The sequence below is a fragment of the Gobio gobio genome (genome assembly GCF_949357685.1).
Source record: "Gobio gobio genome assembly, chromosome: 1".
NCBI classification, from domain to species: domain Eukaryota; kingdom Metazoa; phylum Chordata; class Actinopteri; order Cypriniformes; family Gobionidae; genus Gobio; species Gobio gobio.
Genome location: NC_137097.1, coordinates 18,419,222 through 18,441,405, shown reverse-complemented (window position 1 = coordinate 18,441,405; position 22,184 = coordinate 18,419,222). Strand labels below are relative to the sequence as shown.

Genomic DNA, 22,184 nt, shown 5'->3' with positions numbered 1-22,184 from the left:
TAAACTCTCGATCGTGTTAACGTTACCGTGCTCATATGTTCATTGATATGACTCATATCAATGAACATAAAATTAATGATATTATTTCCGATGGCCAGGAAGTAATATTCTGACCAGAATTGATAAGATAACTCTAATATCGACGTATCGCTGGACAAATAGTTGATGAGGTGTTGAATATTAATTCTGAATTATTCATATAGGTGATTTGGTTATTTTAATTGTGAATCAATTCCCCCAAAAGAGTTTTTTGATCCGAATATCCCTTACACTACAATAGTGTATTGTTTTAGTGAATTATCGTACTTTGAAAATTAGTGTTGGAGTTTAGTTTACGATGTGTGATTTTGAGCATGAAATTAACCGTTTTGCCAATTGTGTTCTGTAGGTGTGTTGGTGCGTTAAGAGTTTAGGAAATTTGTTAAAAAGTATTGAAAGAATTGTCATAGCGATTGAGAAAAACTGTAAACTTCAAACCTTTAAACTTTAAGCTTTAAATGAACTTTTTCAAACTTTCAGGTCTAGCTTTATCAAGTTAACTTCAAAGTTTGTTTACAAACTTTACTCTAGTTTGACATTGTACGCCTATTTTCAGGTATTTTTAGACTCAAATTAACTTTAAATGTACATATTACTTTAAAAAAATTTAATATCAGGAGAGAAAAAACTTCACAACATGTTTATGCATTTCAGTGCTGATACACACATATATAAATAAATATATAATTTATATTATTTAAAAGGTATTCTCCTAAACAATACAGTTTTAACCTTTAGACAAAGTCTAGTTTCCTAATATTTTCAGCTCATCCTTGAACAACATGTATTTAAGTATGTATTTCACTAATACATTCAACTCTGAATTTCTGTAATCTCTTGTATTATTTGTAAATGTGCACTTCTGTGATTGTAGACTGTCGCGTGTGAACGGGACTTTTATTTTGGTGTGGTGATGTGACGTCATAAGGCTGCGCCGCGCTCCTGCATCTGTTGTGATTCTGCTGAAGAAAGGTTTGAGTTTTAAGCGTTTAAAACTATAGAAATCATCTTCAAAGTTGTACAGGCGACGCAGATCTAATGGTTTATTATTAAATGTAACATTGCATTGTTTTATCTAACATTTATTAACGTTGTGTGAGTAAAGTAACAGATGAAAACACATAGCCTTGTACATATGTATGTACACATTAACTTGTACATAGCCTATTTCTAAATTCAAAAACTTATATTTACAACCTTTACCCATGAGCTGTAAATGTAAATGTGTCTAAACACACTTCAGATGGAGCTGCTGTGCCACTTCTACAGTGCAAAGATTGATCTTTTGATGCTGATTTAATTAGATTGGTAACAGTCTGATTGTGTCTTATCGCTCTAACTTAATTTATTGTTTAAATTAACAAAAACAACATTTCTATTTTAATTGAAGAAATTGACAAAAGATGATGCATACATTTAATAAGATTAGAAAACATTGCTCTTATAATGGTAAAAATGCCCCTGGACATTAATGTAAAGGGACAAAGATCGTCCTGTAATGGGAAAGTTATAATTGGAATGTGTGTTATTGATCAGAAGGAGCTCCTAAATTTTTGACTGTGCTCCTAATTTTTTTAAATAAGGAGCACAAGTGCTCCTCAAGAAAAATGTTAGCGTAGAGCCCTGAGAAGATGAGTGGGGTGAACTGAAGAGAAGAAGCTCCAACATGGATGTGGGAATCTGCAGAGATTCTGTTCTCCAAACTTATCAGGCATTATAGAAGAAGACTCAGAGCTGTTATCTTGGCAAAAAGAGGTTGCAGAAAGTATTGAATAAAAGGGTATGATTAATTGTGAAGAATGTGTATTAGAGAAAAACATTTATTTCATAATAAGATTTTCCCCCATTTAAAATGTTTATTGTCCAATGAAAGGTTAGAATTTTATACATTTTTAGAACAAAAGATCAAAAGGATTAACAACAGATTTATTTTCACAGCCTTCTTTGGTCACATTTACCAAGGGTATGAAAAATTTCAGGCGTGTGTGTGTGTGTATATATGTGTGTGTATGTGTATATGTGTATATATATATATATATATATATATATATATATATATATATATATATATATATATATATATATATATATATATATATATATATATATATATATATATTAGACATGTGCCGGTAAACGGTAATACGATATACCCGCAATAATGAACATGCACAATATTGTTATCGTGGGCACTTCAAAATGGGCACTTCAACATTTATTACGAATTATTCAGATTTTTAGAATGCATTTTAAGAATACTTTACCCATCAACCGTTTAAAATGAACAACAGGTCAAAGAGAAGCGCACTGATGTAAACAGGCCATGCATGAGCCGAGCACATGGCGGAGTGAAGCTGAAGTGCACGTTCACTCTCTGACAGCAGAGGGCGCTGGCGGAACAGCAGAAATGCAGCCGTTTCCCCGGTAACCCTCATAAACAAAACGATACGGTGAAAAGAGGCTATTCATTTTCAAACTTAAACATTTAAAATTTTAATCTTGACTAAAGAACATGCCCTAGATATTGTTTGAATATGTTCTGACTGTTGTTCAGTCACACACTTTACAATAAGGCTCCATTATTTAACATTAGTTCATTCATTAACAAACTGACAATGAGAAATACTTCTAAAGCATGTATTAATCTTAGTTAAATGTACATTTCAGCATTTAACAACACGTTATTAAAATCAAAAGTTGTAACTGTATTATTTAATGGACCTTTAAACTAACATTATCAAAGAAGAATAACTTCTGTAAAAATAGCCATTCATTCTTTGTTAATGCATTAACTGGTGAGACATTATTGTAAAGTGTTACCTATTGTTCTTTATAATACTTTTGCACTTCTGTTTTAAATGTTTGTTTACTTTATACATTTTTGTGTATTGATTTATTGTATTTAAATGTTTGGTTCTTTTTGTTATAAGAAAGTTATTAAACCTGTTACAGTACGACAACACTTTTTTTGCAACTTATTTCAATATCGTGATAATACCGTATACCGTGATAAAAGCTTCAGCAATTAATTGCAACATGAAAATTTGATACCGGCACATGCCTAATATATATATATATATATATTAGGGGTGTAACGGTTCGCGTATTCGTACCGAACGGTTCACGGGGTGAGTTCCAAATGGAATCAGTATTCCCTATTTGATCATCCCTATGTGAGCAGGACACGCGTGTGCCGTATGTAGCAGTTTGGAATGCACTTGGCAAAGGGAGCGGCGTAATTTCCTCATTATCTTCAGCTGGGATGTTCCCATGACAATGCAGCGCCAGCATAAATAAATATACAATTCATATTTTTAAGAGTTATATTACTTTTTATATACAGTATTACAAAGCATATTTTTATAAACATTTTAAAATAAAAAATGTTTATTTTTATTTGCAACAGTTAGACTAAAAAAAAGAAAATGATGCAGATAAAACTGCGACATCTGCTGCAGTGTTGCCAAGTTCATACATGTCCGCAGGTTGAAGCGACCCCAATTGTGTGATATTTAGCACCGGGAATGCGTATTTCAGCAGGAAACCCTGCCAAAAAGACATATATTTTACCCCCCATAAGAGATTTTTACCAAAAAAACCCCACTGAAATGAGACTGGGCTTGTTTTGGGCTAGTTTTGAGTTGCGATTGGGCGGGTTTTGTTGCGAATATCTGGCAACCCTGATCTGCTGACGGACACTGTGCTGCGTTGTCACCGGAACATCCCAGCTGAAGATAATGAGGAAATTACGCCGCTCCCTTTGCCAAGTGCATTCCAAACTGCTACATACGGCACACGCGTGTCCTGCTCACATAGGGATGATCAAATAGGGAATACTGATTCCATTTGGAACTCACCCCGTGAACCGTTCGGTACGAATACGCGAACCGTTACACCCCTAATATATATATATATATATATATATATATATATATATATAAGATATATATATAAGATATTACTTCACTGAGCTGCCAAATTAAAACATTTACATATACCCTCTCGCTTCATGTTTTGTCCCACTCCCGCCCGCATAAAAGTATAAATAGATTTTTTTTCAAGTATTTTAATGTAAAAGCAAAAGCTTGCATGGTTTGGCGTGGCAGAATGTGCACAAAGTGTGCTCCCTTCGTAGTTCCTAAAAAGCTATCCTCTCAGTTGATCATGATCCGCGGGAGTGCAGGTCCTGTGGTAGTCCCAAAGGAGTGCAGGTTTCTAGACCAGGGCTTGGATCTTACCAGGGTCTGGGGAGACTAGGGATGGGTATCGTTAAGGTTTTAACGGTATTACTACTCTAACCGATACTGCTCATCGATTCGGTACTTTAACGGTATTCTTATTGGTTCTTTTTTATATATATATTTTTTAACAAAAAAACTAACAAATTAAGAACATAATTAACATTGTTTTATAATCTGAAAAGTAAAATATTTAAAATATCAATGTTTGGGCAATACAAATATAAAACATATATTGATAAATGGACCAGTGTGCAGGCATTTTTTTAGTTTTATATGCATAAGATACAATATAAGAACAATGAAACAAAGTGCAAACAAATGTTAAATAAATACACAATAAAAAAAAGACAAATTAACAAAATAAACAACAGTACTTTAATTTCAGGGAGGTCTACTTACATTAAGTAATACGGCCTATAAAGTAATGAAATGTAAAATAACGCTCCATAGTTTTCATTGTAGAATTGATAGAGCTGTGCATATTTTCTCTTTGCCTTTTGTTGTTTGATTCACATTAATGGCTCAATCGTCAGCAGGTTTATTAGACGCTGCCCCTTTAAGACCGAATGCAGCTCTAATAATATCATATTCTCCCATTTCTCCAAACTATTTACAACCATTTAAGACATAAATTGTGTTTAAGTGACTACTCTCTACAATCCATATTCTATTTGTTGTGTATTTAATTGTTTAGACGCGCACACAAAGTCTAATGTATGATGTGCAAGTTGGTCCGTTTCACAGCGTACGCACACACACACACACACACACACACACACACACACACACAAGCCGCCTTGAAGTTGGAAACGGCGTCTCTTCTGTGGATTATTGTGCATTTAATAGCTCTTTGTATCACCAAACATGTCCTGCATTTTAGCAACAGTAGACACTGCCTTTTACAACAAACAATGATTCTGACGTTGAGTTTAGGGCGAAATGACAGCTCGCTGCTGTGAAGGGAAGGAAGTTGCGCTCGACGGAACACGGCTAGTTTATAATAGTTTTACCTCATATCATTGTTTAGTTTAGTTCTGTTTAGTTCTCTTGGCCATCGTCACTCATTACACTGGGATTGTGTTGTGCTCGCCGTAGATCTCTCTCTCTCTCTCTCTCTCTCTCTCTCTCTCTCTCTCTCTCTCTCTCTCTCGAATTGCGAAAAGCAAAAATGCATCACGGAAAAATTGTTTAATATTATCTCATATAGAAATGGCTGGCAGATATAGAATTTGCAAGATAAGGTCTATATATCAATAATAAATATTAAGTGTATTTTCTTCATTTCTCCAGTACCGATAGCGTCAGAGCTTATTGATACTGCGGTCTTTCATAATTTAGCACCAGGGCTCATTTAATACCGGGTTTTGGTACCCATCCCTAGGGGAGACTTGTGGCTGAAGTAGCTCCATGTCTGGGCTGTTGTCGGAGCATTGACCAAGGAGAGTGTTGGGGGGAGCAGGCCTACTTTTCTTTATGAAAAAACTCTCTATGGGTCTGTTTCTTTTCATTGTTCGTCGTGCTGATGCTGATTGCTGTAACTGATTCTCTGCTGCTCAGGGCTCAATTTCAATTCACACAGCACAGAGCAGTGTAGGTCTACAGGAATATCTGGACCACAGCCAATCAGAGGCAAAGACCCGCCCCATCTCTGTCTCTGATTGGTTTAGACCACGATATGATCCAATCATAAGTGAGAGTTCTGTCAAAGGAGAACAAACGCTGCGGCTTCGTTCGTGGAGAGGCAGCGGACGAGAGGATATTAGGGGCAAAAGTGCGACCTGGGAAAAATTTTAGTTGCACCATTACAAATTTTGGTTGCACTCCAGAGCCCTGTATGTATATAGTGTCTGTATAATTTATGTTCATTATTAGTTTGTAGTGCTAGTTTTGAGGTTTACTGAGACTGCGCTGATACGGAACTAGAGCTGATTGAGACTCACTCTTTCTCTTTCTGTTAATTATTCTCATCTTAAACAGGACAAACACAGGAAAAACCCCTGGAGAAGTGACTGAGATCCATGTGACACTACTATAAAAATGCTGTTTATTAAAGAGGAGAATGAAGACCTGAAGATTGAAAGTGTATTCAGTTTGAAACATGAAGAAACTGAGGAACAAACAGAGAAAGAGGAGAGAGAAGACATGAAGATTGAAGAAACATTGAGAGTGAAACATGAAGAAACTGAGGAACAAACAGAGAAAGAGGAGAGAGAAGACATGAAGATTGAAGAAACATTGAGAGTGAAACATGAAGAAACTGAGGAACAAACAGAGAAAGAGGAGAGAGAAGACGTGAAGATTGAAGAAACATTGAGATTGAAACATGAAGAAACTGAGGAACAAACAGGTTGGTTTCATTCTCAAAGCTGAACTCACTCATTTGATCATTATTAAAATCTCCAGCTCTATAGAAATGAAGGATATTTTTGAAAAATGTCTTGTGAATGTCCTCAATCCTGCTGGTTGAAGTAAACTTGGCATTGGTCAAGTCTACACGCTTGCAGATCCTTTCATTATAACAAGCAAAGCTTATGCACGATACGGTCGCACAAGGTTTAATCACGTTGTGTGATTTCGCTCGAACTGACTTGCTGAAATCAAAACAGGAACGGTAATAGAATAGAGTGCCAGCCAATGACATTGGCATTTGTGCATTAGTTCCACCCATATCCGGAAAATCTGCATATCTTCGGCTTATTCTTAAAAGTTGAATAATTCAGCCACTGCGCAATACCCTCAAATTACAGCGAGATGGCGGGTGTTAATTTCATACTGTGTGTACAATGGTAGCTTATTTACAGTGAGGAGAACAAGTATTTGATACACTGCCGATTTTGCCTTACAAAGCATATAGAGGTCTGTCATTTTTATCACTCTTCAACTGTGAGAGACGGAATCTAAATCAAAAATCCAGAACATCACATTGTATGATTTTTAAATAATTAATTTGCATTTTATTGCATGACATGAGTATTTGATCACCTACCAACCAGTAAGAATTCCGGCTCTCACAGACCTGTTAGTTTTTCTTTAAGAAGCCCTCCTGTTCTCCACTCATTACCTGTATTAACTGCACTTGTGTGAACTCGTCACCTGTATAAAAGACACCTGTCCATACACTCAATCAAACAGACTCCAACCTCTCCACAATGGCCAGCTTGGTGAGAAGGCAACAACTGTTGGCGCAGTTATTAGAAAATGGAAGAAGTTGAAGATGACAGTCAATCTCCCTCGGTCTGGGGCACCATGCAAGATCTCACCTCGTGGGGCATCAATGATCATGAGGAAGGTGAGAGATCAGCCCAGAACTACACGGCAGGACCTGGTCAATGACCTGAAGAGACCTGGGACCACAGTCTCAAAGAAAACCATTAGTAACACACTACACCATCATGGATTAAAATCCTGCCGCGCACGCAAGGTCCCCCTGCTCAAGCCAGCGCATGTCCAGGCCTGTCTGAAGTTTGTCAATGACCATCTGGATGATCCAGAGGAAGAATGGGAGATGGTCATGTGGTCTGATGAGACAAAAATAGAGCTTTTTGGTCTAAACTCCTCTCGCCATGTTTGGAGGAAGAAGAAGGATGAGTAAAACCCCAAGAACACCATCCCAACCGTGAAGCATGGAGGTGGAAACATCATTCTTTGGGGATGCTTTTCTGCAAAGGGGACAAGACGACTGCACCGTATTGAGGGGAGGATGGATGGGGCCATGTATCGCGAGATCTTCTTGGCCAACAACCTCCTTCCCTCAGTAAGAGCATTGAAGATGGGTCGTGGCTGGGTCTTCCAGCATGACAACGACCCGAAACACACAGCCAGGGCAACTAAGGAGTGGCTCCGTAAGAAGCATCTCAAGGTCCTGGAGTGGCCTAGCCAGTCTCCAGACCTGAACCCAATAGAAAATCTTTGTAGGGAGCTGAAAGTCCGTATTGCCCAGTGACATCCCCGAAACCTGAAGGATCTGGAGAAGGTCTGTATGGAGGAGTGGGTCAAAATCCCTGCTGCAGTGTGTGCAAACCTGCTCAAGAACTACAGGAAACGTATGATCTCTGTAATTGCAAACAAAGGTTTCTGTACAAAATATTAAGTTCTGCTTTTTCTGATGTATCAAATACTTGTCATGCAATAAAATGCAAATTAATTACTTTAAAATCATACAATGTGATTTTCTGGATTTTTGTTTTAGATTCCGTCACTCACAGTTGAAGAGTACCTTTGATAAAAATTACAGCCTTCTACATGCTTTGTAAGTGGGCAAACCTGCAAAATCGGCAGTGTATTAAATACTTGTTCTCCCCACTGTATGTCAAAAAACTGGTAAAGAAATGCTACATACCAGAGGTGGGGGACTTGAGTCACATGACTTAAGTTAGGACTTGAGACTTGCTTGATATCAATAAAATACTAGAATTAACTTTGACTTGAGACTTGACTCAGACTTGAGTTAAATTCCTCAAAATAACTTGTCTTTTGTTTTATAAATATCTGTTTTTGAACGCATCGCTGCCTTAGGGAACACGTGACGCAGCAGGCAAGCAAAGAGCTAACGTAAGAGCACTGACAGTCGTGACTGAACATGAAAGGCACTACACCAAGTATAATTGAGTTAGGGTACCAGGATTGTGAATTTCAAGTTTCCATGGTAATCAGTTGCTCACGGGTCATGGCGTGCTCATGCTCACACCCACACTGTATCCATCATTTTCATACAAAGAGATCACGATGAGTTCAAAGTGGTAAAAGACCTCTTCACTCTGTTGTTTTCAACACCTGTTCTGAGTGTGCTCCAGGACAACACATGTTGTTTTAAATACAACACAGAATATGTGTTGTGAAAATACACACGTGTTACAAAACACATTAATGTGTACTTTTTGTATACATCTAACACAATTGTGTGTTAAAACAAATATTTTTTACTATAAAAGATTTTTGAAAAATCTGGATCAGATTAAAATATGTACACTTATCATGAAATCACACCGAAGTATTAAATACTGTTCATATACTGTTCATTTAGCATTTTTTTCTGGTTTTAACAAGCATTTCAGAACATTAATCATACAAAACACTTTAAATGACTACAAGTATCAAATATTATACAACTCGTATCTGTTAGGTACTGTAAAACTACTGTCAAATAGAACAATCTATTAATGAACTTCAAATAAGAAATAATCATCACACACATATAGTTTGAATTTTGACAACAATATTTTGCAAGCACTTTGGACAGATATACATGCTCTGTTTCCCTTCCCATTTCTTGTTAAACATGTCTTCTTTCCCACCTGTCATCTTGGAAAATTCAATGTCCACCTGCAGTGCATAAAACAATTAAATATTAATATTAACAAATTATGAACCAACCTTCGTGTAAAGTGCTCAGCAGCTTTGTTAAAAAATATATTGCCATGGCTGGCATGTCTATGAAGACAGCCGCGAGATAAACAATATAAAAATAACACCATATTATAATGCCGTGATCATAAGAGTCATAATTTAATACAATGAGAAAATTTAAATGTTAAATGTATTCATCCCATGATCAATACAATTTTAAAAAGCCAGGTGGCACAAACGTGGTTTAACCTACCGCATAGGATTTGGTAAAAGGACTATTACGAGTTCAAACTTAAAGGGTTAGTTCACCCAAAATTGAAAATAAAGTCAGTAATTACTCACCCTCATGTTGTTCCAACCATGTAAGACCTTCGTTCATCTTCGGAACATAATTTAGTATATTTTTGATGAAATCTGAGAGCGGTCTCACTCCTCCATAGGCTTTCAGAGGGAATGAAACTTGATGGCCCAGAATAGTAAGTAAAAACGTCATTTAAGGAGTCCAAATGACTACAGTGGCTCTGTATTAAGTCTATCATGCGACGAAAATACTTTTTGAGCGGAAAAACAACAAAAATAACGACTTTATCCCACTATTTATCCCACTATATACTCTCTGACGAGAGTTCGCGGGAGTGCCACGACGCATACTTACTATTCTGGGCCATCAAGTTTCTTTCCCTCTGAAAGCCTATGGAGGAGTGAGACAGCTCTCAGATTTCATCAGAAATATACTAAATTATGTTCCGAAGATGAACGAAGGTCTTACATGGTTGGAACAACATGAGGGTGAGTAATTACTGACTTTATTTTCAATTTTGGATGAACTAACCCTTTAAGGTGCCATGCATATTAACCTTATATGCATGGCACCTTCATTTATTATTAAAAACAATTAGTTCCTAAACACCATTGCAAAACGTGAGAGCTCGCTGGCCTATTGATGCTTAACCACAACACACTAAACATACTAAACATTCGGCTACGGAACATGGAAACGGCATAACAGCGGTTAAAACAAACAAATTATGTTTCCTGGAAAATTAACACAAATCATTCACATGTTAGGGGAGAAATATTTACAATTTTACACGTTTAATTAAATTCACTCACCTTAGGCAGACCGACGCAGGGCTCATTTCTGACGGCTGGCCAAGCTTCGGTTGGAAAAGGACGCCACTGCGCAGGCGCAGCATGGACATTCCCCTAGTACCAACAGTTGTTTTCCCCAGCGATTTAAAATGCTTTATTCACATTTTCAACATGACTAAATCCAACTGTTAAAGCTGCCACCGCCCGTTAAGTATTTGCAACAGAAAATATGCCTTTTAATATTGACATGTACTACTACATGTGTTTTACACAGTAATTCTGTAAACAGTTGAACTTACACATATACATAAACAATACTTACACATCATGTGTCTGTGGTAACGCAAAATGTGTTATGAATCCTTTTACACATATTTTGTTAATTCATTTTAACACATTTTAAGCGTGTACTGTTACAGACTTTTTCCTCATGCAAACATACAACTAGTATCATTCCACATCAACCACCACATCAATTCTCCTGCCAATTTAGATGATTTGTTTTTATTATTTCAGCAAACATCATTTAGGGTCAAAAAGACCCAGATAGCTTACATAAATAGCATATTAAGCCAATTAAGCAAAGAAATTGAAGATTAAAAATAGAACCATCAATTAGACAAACTTCAAAACAAAACTGGCATCACACTTGACATTCTGTCCCCCTCGCTTTTAAAATGATGGCTATGCCCGGTTTGGACATGTTAAGAGTTGAAAAAAAATCAAGAATCCAAGGCACTCGATTATTGAAATAATATAAAAAGCCTTTATTTCATCATGGCTTTAATAATTTAAAAACGGATGACAATTATCAATCACCTGCTCACACTCTACAGGACAAGCAGAAGAAAGAACATTCAAATAATACAAAGAGAACATATCTCACACAATATGCCTAATTGTCACAAAAATTGACTGACTTGAGACTTGCTTGTGACGTGCACATGTGCAGTGTTGGGAGTAACGCGTTTCAAAAGTAATGCATTATAGTATTATTGCGATTAAACTGTGAAATGCACACACACAGTAAATGTCAGAAACACAGAACACAGTTCACATGAAAACAGTTGGTTACGTCTGTTCATGTATGCAGCTAGTACAGAAATCCTGTGTGTATATTAGATCTGTGTAGAGCTTAGATCGGGCTCAAAATATCAAGCCCGAGCCCATGCACATTGTGTTCGAGCCTGGCCTGACACATTAACTGTAATTATGAGCCCGAGCCCAATTTAAACCTGACCATTTTTTAATACGTGGGCGTTCTGAGAACACGCCTGTAATGAGCGAAGCGGACGGGTGTGACGCTCAGCTCAATAATCCTCTCTATGCAGGCGTGCTCATTAGATTAGATTAGATTAGATTCAAGTTTATTGTCATTACACATGTACAAGTACAATGCAATGAAATGAGTTTGGAGCAAGCCTCCGAGCCGCAGCTATTTAAAGCGCCGCCACACGCTCTCCAGAAAAAAAGAAATGCAGATTGCAAAGCATACATGCAAAACATAACATACATAACACAGTACACGTGGTCACGTGATGGAATTTTTTGTTGGGACTGAGTAAGGGAGATAGGAAGGAGGAAAGGGAGGGGCAGACGGTTGGACGGGGGCAGGGATAGGGGTGAGGTGTGTATGATGCGAGAACCGTTCACTGGTAAAACCACGCTCGCTCAAATCCTGCTCAGACATGACATGCATCTGTACTGTACCCTACTATAGGCCTACTTGTTGTAGCCATTAAGCAATGTATTTTGTTTAATATTTATGTTTAAATATTATAATGTTATTTTTAAATTTCATCTGATAATGAGAAGTGCAAAGATGCGAGTGGGTCAGAAATTATTTTGGTGGTTATTATATTTTGTTTAATATTAGGTTTTGTTTTGTATGAAGCCCTTCTTTAAAATGAATTTCGTTTTGTATAAATTGTATCTTAATTTTAATCAAGGTTTCGTCAGCCAATTGCTTGGATTGAATAAATAACAAGCAAATAGAGTAATAGCTGGAATGCGTCTCATAAATAAACGAAACTCAGAAGCCTACTTGCCTCACAGACATGAGAAATATGTGTATAGAAAGCTTGAAATGTCTACTTTTCTTTAACTTCTAGTTAAGAAAAGAAATAGACTAGTTAAGCAATGCGCAGTGTTAACGCAAGCAGCTCATGACTGGCGTCTCAGAGCGTTTCTGAATGCTGTGCTTCATCACTGCGTGTGCTGTGAGTTTAACACGCATTTTTAGACTAATCCTGACTTGTGCAACTTTGTACACATTTTTTTCTTAGTTGTAGTATTACTTTGCTAAAAATATATATTATTTCTAATTATGGCATAGCTTTCTGCCCACCCAATTAGGCTAATAAAGTAATGATTAAAAAAACACAAACGATCAAGGGCCCGGCCCGACCTGGCCTGAGGATAGTGCCGGGAAATCTCGGGTCAAGTTCGGGCTTGCGCTCGGGCAGGGAATCTAAACTCTAGATCTGTGTAACGTTACTAAAGTGAAAGCAGTGTAATGTACCTACTGCTAGTACCTCCTGCTATATCTGCTGTTAATACAAATCAAACAAAAGATAAACAGAAAATCACTCACTGCTCTTGACTGAATGAACTTTAGTAGTTTTAAGAACACATTTCTTACTTGAATGCTCTGGGGAGGAGATAAACATGGCGGACTGTGTACAGCTCTCTGAAGGCGGGGTCTTTCTTGATACGGCAATGTCACTCAATGCCACAGGACTCATGAGTGGGGCATGTGAAATGTGACATCATTTTACCAGGATTCTGCAAAGGCTTGTTCTGGGACACTGCTTATGATTTATCGGTAAAAGAATGCTGAGGTTAGAGCTGCCAGACAGGCAGGTTTGCACATAAATGTGTGTTGGCCCAACACACATTTATGTGCAAACACCATGTAAAAGTATATGTAAATGTGTCCTTTAAATTTACATTTAATAATTTATCCAAAGTGACTTAGAAATGTGACTTACAAAGTGACTTGTTAATATTAATGGGTCACATGTTGCAGAAAAAGATATGTCTTCAGAAGTTTCTTGAAAATTCCACCAGCAGGGAACATTCAAGCTAAGATTGCTGAAAATGATTTTGTGCCTCTTTGGGATTGCACCATAAGGCGTTGTTCACTGCAAGCTTCTGGCTATGCAGTGGAGAGGTGTGACATGCGCACTGTGGCTCAGTAAAGACTACTCTTGCTGCAGCATTCTGGATCAATTGCAGAAGTTTGACCGTGCACATTATAATAGTTTAATTTCTAAATTGTTAGGTTATATAAAAACTGTGATATAACACTAAATGTCCAATGATCAAATGTCCAATGTTCAAGGTTCATTGGACACTAATGACACCAAATATAAGGAGTCCATATACTTCTATATTATATAATATATTTATACACACCTAAACATAAACTACAGAGTTCACAGTGTATAGTATGGGTGCAGAGCAACAATAACGAGATTGTTCTTTTTAATTCTCTTGATTGTTTCATTTTAGACATTTTTATATAAAAATTGTGTTATTCAGAAACAATCACAGAATACGACAGATCTTGTGTTTAATGGCTTAAAATGGCCTTATCACAAACAGAGAAGCAGAATCGGGTTAGAATGGAGATGTCTTCCTATCAGGGTTTCAGGTGCGGTGTGATTGTGATAAACTCCTGACGTCTAGGATCTTCTAACTGCGTGATGGAAATTACGTTAATGACGCAGCTTCACATACTTCCGTAATTTATTTGCATTAAATTATTTTAACGCATTAAGGACTTTAAATGAACCCACAAACGCATGAGCATCTCAACGGCATTGCTCTATTTTGTGCGAGTGTCTACATTTAAAATAACAAACTTGAGTAAACAACCCCTTGGTCAGTGGTTAGATCAGCGTAGCACTCAATAAATGGGTCAAGGAAAGTCACCTACAGGACATTTAGGCCCAATATACAGGACGTCAGAGCTAATACAGGACAGTTGGCATTTCAGAGTGGACTTCATTGGCAGACAGATGGGAGAACATGCTTAACTCTGCAAGACAGTGGCCCTTCAAGACCAAAGCTGCCCATCCCTGGTCCCTAGGATAGGATAGGTTATATATCATATTACCCTATACACTGCTATTGATGCTTAAATGTCTAAACTGTTTTATGTATGTTTTGCCCTAGATCTCATGGCATTGAAAGAGGCAAGTCATGAACTTAAACATCATGACTTCATGACTGGAGAAAGATCAACACAGGCTAAAAAAACTTCCTCACAAAAAAGAGCTCAAAAGATAGGAGCTAAAAGTTATTTCACCTGCCAACAGTGTGGAATGAGTTGCAGGAGTAAAGGACACCTTAAAGTCCACCTGAGAGTTCACACTGGAGAGAAGCCTTACACCTGCCAACAGTGTGGAAAGAGTTACAGAGATAAAGTAAACCTTGACATCCACATGAGAATTCACACTGGAGAGAAGCCGTACACCTGCCAACAGTGTGGAAAGAGTTACAGAGATAAAAGAAACCTTAACATCCACATGAGAATTCACACTGGAGAGAAGCCTTACACCTGCCAACAGTGTGGAAAGAGTTTCAGGAGTAAAGGACACCTTAAAGTCCACATGAGAGTTCACACTGGAGAGAAGCCGTACACCTGTCAACAGTGTGGAAAGAGTTTCAGGAGTAAAGGACACCTTAAAGTCCACATGAGAATTCACACTGGAGAGAAGGCTTACACCTGCCAACAGTGTGGAAAGAGTTACAGAGATAAAGGAGACCTTAACGTCCACATGAGAATTCACACTGGAGAGAAGCCTTACACCTGCCAACAGTGTGGAAAGAGTTGCAGGAGTAAAGGACACCTTAAAGTCCACATGAGAGTTCACACTGGAGAGAAGCCTTACACCTGCCAACAGTGTGGAAAGAGTTCCAGAAGTAAAGGAGCCCTTAACAGGCACATGAGAGTTCACACTGGAGAGAAGCCTTACACCTGCCAACAGTGTGGAAAGAGTTTCAACAGAAAAGGAAACCTTAACAGGCACATGAGAGTTCACACTGGAGAGAAGCCGTTCACCTGCCAACAGTGTGGAAAGAGTTTTGCTGAAAAAGGAAGCCTTAACAGGCACATGAGAGTTCACACTGGAGAGAAGCCTTACACCTGCCAAACTTGTGGTAAGAGCTTCAGTGATAAAGGAAAACTTGAAGTCCACATGAGAATTCACACTGGAGAGAAGCCTTACACCTGCCAACAGTGTGGAAAGAGTTTTGCTGAAAAAGGAAGCCTTAACAAGCACATGAGAGTTCACACTGGAGAGAAACCTTACACCTGCCAAACTTGTGGAAAGAGCTTCAGTGATAAAGGAAAACTTAAAGTCCACATGAGAGTTCACACTGGAGAGAGCCTTACACCTGCCCACAGTGTGGAAAGAGTTTCACACATAAAGGAAACCTTAACATCCACATGAGAAATAAAGGAGATCTCAAAGTCCACATGAGAATTCACACTGGAGAGAAGCCATTCATTTGTTATCATTGTGGAAAGGGTTTCAGATTTAAAGATAATCTTAAAGGGATTCCCTGGTGTTAAGACTTGTATGGCTTAATATAACATAAATGATGTCTCTTACTGAAATATGTAGTTAAAAAAAAACATTTTACAAAACCCCAAGTTAATTAAAAAGTCTATTACATATTTGGACAATGGGCGATGCCATTTTGCTTAATCAAGAGAACCACTGATTGTTTGTTTCTTCCTTTATATTTTCTAAAGTTTGTATTTGGTCTCTGAGTGGTGACTGAGGGTCTGTCCTAGGGATGTGTGATGTGTCGCTTAACGCTTGATTTCAGAACATGTTGTCGTGTGTTTGGATTTTGGAGGCATCACACATCCCTAACCTGATAGGAGTGCAGTAACAGTGCTAGCTCACTTAGCCCGGCTTCCAGAGATGAAATATGGTTTGGTCTTTCATTTCATGTTTGTTATTTCACTTTATATTTCCTTTTACTAAAACCCTAAAGAATTGTATGAATATTGCCTGTACTATTGTCTGTACTTCTCACTGAGAGAAAGCACATGCTATCTGTATGTTTTGGGAAACTTTTTCTTGTCAGTACCAGAGCTCACCTACTCCAACCTTGGAGAAACTGTGTATCTGTGTATGTGCACAGTATTCCATGTTACAGATCAGTATTGGAGGTGGATTACGGGCATCCTAAGAGATGGGTTGACTTGTTGTTCTGGGCAAGCTGGCACCTGCTCCAGACCTGGAAGGTCACGACGTGTCTAATTCCGGGGTGAAAGCGTCAACAAGTGATATATGAACATGTGAATCTGATTAACCCCTAGGAGTCTGAGCTGTTTTGGGGCCCTTTAGAAGTTTTGACATGCTCTGACATTTGTGTTTTTTTCAGTTGCTTATAAACACATTAATGGCAAAATTGTAATTACACTGTATTCGGCACAAACTGGGCTGCAGTAATATGTGAGCAACATGCATGTACATGCTTGTATTTTGAGAGAATAATGTTTTATGCATGTTTTCTGAAAAAATCATTTTTTTGTTTTAAAATTAAGGCCACAAAACAAACAATAGATATGTGTTCACAAGACCTTGGACTAATGGGTGTATTTGCCTAGAGTTTTTGCTTCAAACTGATGTGAGAATCATTTAGATGACACATTCACATACAACAATATATTCATTTACATTTGGTAAAATACTTTTCCTTTACGGAGACAGTATGCATAGAGGCGTGAACGACTCATAAATGATGCTGTGAATCACCTGAGATAACAAAAGAACGCATAATGACCTGCATAATGAATGAGCTTCAGGTATGTGACTGAGAGAGCAACAGGACAAAGGAAATATATTCAACAAAGGCCTATTATATTTTAAATGATCAAAAGACTTGACTACACTGCAAAAAATGCTCTTCTTATTTAGTATTTTTTCTTGTTTCCAATCAAGATTAATTTACTAGATAAGTAAAAATTTAAGTGGGAAAAAATCAAAATGAAGCAAATTTTTGCTTGACCCTCTCAAGTCGGCTCGCTTTTTGTCTCATCAGTGCCAAAGAGACTCAAATAACTTTTTTATCATTCAGGCAAGTGTTATACATCATTATAATCTGTTAAGTTTCATTTTTTTGTGTACAGTCACAATAAAAACAAATTTGAGTGCTTTTTGCAAAATAAAGAAAACAAACTTAATGCGCGATCTGCAGCCTCTCTCTCAAAGACGTTCATTCAGATAGTCTTCAGAAAATGACCTCTAGCTTAGTGAATCCTTGTCTCACCAACATTAAACATATGTCTAAAGAAACGCTGAAATGTCAGGTTTTAAACACTGTAAACCAAATCAAAAACAAATATTCTGTGTTTATGTAATCTGGTTGAAAGCAGAGAGATGTTAGTCGTTCCTGAGTGGCTCATTATACACTAATGCGACCACGCCCACGGAGAGCACGTTCTATTCATAGTTTTCACGTGTCCTCACATGCTTATAGGAACGCCCACCTGGAGGGCAAAACAAGGCTCTCCTCCATTGCCCGCCAGTCATTTTTACCAGGTTTGTAGTCAGTATTAATGCGGTAAGACAGTGATATTAAAATACCAAATTCAATATACACCTTATTGATGTTGTATACTTTGTACAGGAAAGCAGACGAACACAGAATATTAGTGCAACACAAGGTTTCTCGTTAGGTGTTTTCCCCATCGAAACCCATTATAAAGAAAACATGTTGGGTTCATATTCTTGCCTCATCTACTCGCCTGTATATAGTATGCCTCATCAAAAAGGTGTAAACTGATTTTAATCTTTTAATATCACTGTTTTAGTACATTACAGCACTTTAAGGGTGGGTTGCACTAAGGATTCACTAAGAAGTCTTCAGTTCACCCTCCGCCTGCTGCTTGATCAGCTCTATAACAGTTTTACTGCATAATTAATCTGTTTAAAATTAAGTGGTGCAACAACTCGATTTAAAATAAAACCCATATCAACAAATCCTTTAAACTTTGCTTAATTTAATCCTTATTGGTGCAGCTCACCCTGTAGTGTTTTTCACGTTAAGCGTTTTAAAAACGTCCCGCTGTTTTCAGTGATCTTCAGTATCTTTTTATTTAGGAAGATATTTCAGACATTATTCCGATACAGAGAAGGAGATACTGGAATTATTATTAGTATCTATGCATGCATTTGTGATATAATTTGACTTTTCCATTGCTCACAATTTGAATTTTTTCACACTGCAGATGAGGAGACTGCTCCTCAACCAAAAAAGAGAGCCCGTTTGGGGACTGACCTGACAGAGACAGCGAAAGATGGCAAAGTGTGGCGTGAAGAACAGGTGGGGATGCGTCTCCCTTTCACCCCAATCAAAGCGTACGCTGCAGATGGAGAGCCAACGGCTAAGGCCAGGAAAAGTATCTCGAGTCGCCTTCAGAGCTTCCTGTGTTTCATCACTCTTGACATGCTTCATGAATGCTATTCAACATGCACAGGAAACGGAGCATGTTCATTGGTTCATGGCCCTCCCTGAACTAATGGCATTTATTGCAATTATCCTCTTCCGGGGGCTTACCAAGGTTCCATCACTACGTGACTGCTGGTCAGCAAACCTGGGAAACCCACATATCATTGGAACAATGCCGCGAAACCGCTTCCAAGACATCATGCGACACCTACGCTTTGATGACAGGTCCACCCGGAGTGATCGAGCAAAGACTGATAAGTTTGCTGCAATTTCCAGTGTGTGGGGATCATTTGTCACCAATTGCATCACGTCCTACAACCCTGGTCTACATATCACCGTTGATGAACAGCTTTTCCCGTCAAAGACTCGCTGCTGTTTCCTGCAGTATATTGCAACTAAACCTGACAAGTTTGGGATCAAGTTTTGGGTGGCTTGCGACCTAAAATCCAAGTACATTTGTAATGTCCTCCCATATCTTGGCAAGGACCCTAGTCGTCCCAGTGGAGAGAGACTGTCTGAAAATGTAGTGATGAGGCTGATGGAACCATTCCTAGACAAGGGCAGAAATGTTACCACGGACAATTTCTTCACATCGATGTCACTTGCGCACTTGCTTCTTAGCCGGAAAACCACCATCCTCGGCACAGTCAACAAGATTCGCCGGGAAATCCCTCAATCCTCTAGACACACAGATCGCAATGAATTCACCACTCAGGTATGTTGCAGGTCTTTTGTGGTTCTATGTTTATGTGTTTCTAATTTTTAGAATCAACACCACCAAGTGTGTCATTGTGTGTAAAAGTGCTATGAAAATAACAATTTATCTTATTTATTAGGTGTTTTCAACCACTGCTGCTACGCTGACGGCGTATGCAGCCAAACGGAAGAAGACCGTCTACATTCTTAGCAGCATGCACAGCGTGATTCAGACTGATAATACCACCAAAAGGAAGCCAAACACTGTCACCCTTTACAACACCACAAAGTGCGGCGTGGATGTGATGGACCAGATGGTGCGGGAGTACACTGTTCGCACAGGGACACGGCGCTGGCCAGTTGCCGTGTTCTATAACATGATTGACATGGCAGCACTGAATGCACATGTGCTGTATCAAGCATGCACCGGAAGGCAGGAAAGACGGGTGGACTTGCAAGAGAGTTGGCTAACTCTCATATGTGTGCGAAGAAGGCAAGAAAAGAACAATTGCTTCGGACACAACCCTCCACACCTAGCCCTGGAAAAAGAGCCATGTGTCAGGTCAAACACCAATGCAAGAACAATCATGCCACTGTGCGATGTGTTCACTGCTACAGATACACATGTGGTAAATGCAGACGGGAGATACCATGGCAGTGCCAGGATTGTGAGTGATTGCTGGAATGTACTCACTCACTTTTTAATATTATTTGTAAATATGTGTACAAATGGTTGGTTTCTTTTTTATTTTATTTTGTACTGTTTTTATCAATAAATCTCAGCAACAAAGGAAAAAAAACATGTGTGTTGATTTCTCCCTAAGATGGCAAAGTGAAACACAAGTTTCCTTGAAGTGGCTCAGCATGGCCCCACATTGTTTACATAACAAAAGCAACTGTTCACAGCTGATTAAGGATATTAGCCAAAAGCCTTCCAGCCCATCGGCTGTCCTGCGGGTTTTATAGGTAGAAAAGCCAAATGGCAGCTCTCTGGGACTTCTAGTGTTAACAATGGGCAACTGGTGATGAACGTGTCCATGATCAATGGGGCGTTGATGTCCTCATTCTGGCAGTGATTACCAGTCGTTGTAGTTGGCGTGAGGGTCCTATCAAATCCTTCTTTCTTCTTAATCACAGTGGGACAAAGGAACTCCTCCTGTTGTGAAGTGGGCACCTCTGGTGCCATCATGTCGGCTGTTCACTACACAGCCTATATTTGATCTCTGCCAGCACTGACATGTGCTTCCTGCTCCTCTCCTCTCGGCTCCTCCTCCCCGATCGCTGTTGGAACCTTTCTTCAGTGGCCTGCGTGAACCCACGGTGTGCATCATTAGAAGAATTTTTGGAAAGGTCCTAGCCACCTTTTGGCCTTCCAGCTCTTCCTTTTCAGGTCCTGTATCACCACAAAAACATCTGGTTTGAGGTTGTGCAGAGGAGTCTCCGTCGGCTTTCCTTGTGCAACCTTAACGTGCACACAGACATTAGACAACAGAGAAGACATTTCTTTGCAATAATTCACAATTCTATTGATGTAAGCTATTGTCATCACTACTCGTCCAGACGCCATTTTGGACAGTGCAGCCGCACGGTTCCCATCGCTGCTTTCTCTGGCCCCGAGTTGAAAGACTGCATAGTTTCTGAAGAAGACAAACAATTAGTGTTTATTTCAGAGACATTCTGGTTCTTTTTGTCTGCTGCGCTTCCACGGCCTTCACAGCTGCGTCTGCTCTCACGGTTTTCCTGTTGAAATAAACGCTGCGCATTTACAGATTTCAACTTGACCAGGCAAGAAATTTGTGTCTAGCAGATTAGACCAAAAGCAGTATACATAATTGTGCACCAATCAAGACTTTAAAATTTGCTTGCGTTTCCACTGCGACACTGCCACAAATCTGTGTAAGTTGTTTCACTCTTACCTTCCATCAGCTTGCATTCATCTGTCAAGCTACAAGCTAATAAAGTCTTAACTAGAAAGTTTCCCAAAACGTACTGAAAATATCCTATAAAATGAAGGACAAATCCATATTTCATATCTGGAAGCCTGGCTAAGTGAGTAAGCAATGTCACTGTACTCCCGACATGTTAGGGGTGTGTGATACCCTTAAAATCCAAACACGCCAACTTGCTACTATCAAGTGTTTAGCGACACATATTTCATATCTCTAGACCAGACCCTCAGTCATTCCTCAGAGACCAAATACAAACTCAGAAAACAAAGCCATAACAGACCTTTTTGCAGTTCAAAACACAATAGTGGTCCAACTCAAACTAAACATCAAAAACAAGAAATATGGA

The 22,184-nt window shown here is 38.6% G+C and overlaps 2 protein-coding genes across 2 annotated transcripts; both read left to right on the top strand.

Annotated features, from left to right (window-relative positions):
- The first annotated feature begins 943 nt into the window (after window positions 1–943).
- LOC307130547 (uncharacterized protein) lies at window positions 944–17,330 on the top strand. The gene is made up of 3 exons (XM_079823582.1): window positions 944–1,011; window positions 6,258–6,627; window positions 14,898–17,330. The coding sequence occupies exons 2-3, from the start codon at window positions 6,318–6,320 to the stop codon at window positions 16,175–16,177; spliced, it is 1,590 nt and encodes a 529-aa protein (XP_079679708.1). The 5' UTR covers window positions 944–1,011; window positions 6,258–6,317; the 3' UTR covers window positions 16,178–17,330.
- A 1,628-nt stretch (window positions 17,331–18,958) lies between these two features.
- LOC307123791 (piggyBac transposable element-derived protein 4-like) lies at window positions 18,959–20,681 on the top strand. Its single transcript, XM_079812508.1, has 2 exons — window positions 18,959–19,908; window positions 20,030–20,681. Exons 1-2 carry the CDS (start codon window positions 19,042–19,044, stop codon window positions 20,663–20,665), a joined length of 1,503 nt encoding a protein of 500 aa, XP_079668634.1. The 5' UTR covers window positions 18,959–19,041; the 3' UTR covers window positions 20,666–20,681.
- The last annotated feature ends 1,503 nt before the right edge of the window (window positions 20,682–22,184 follow it).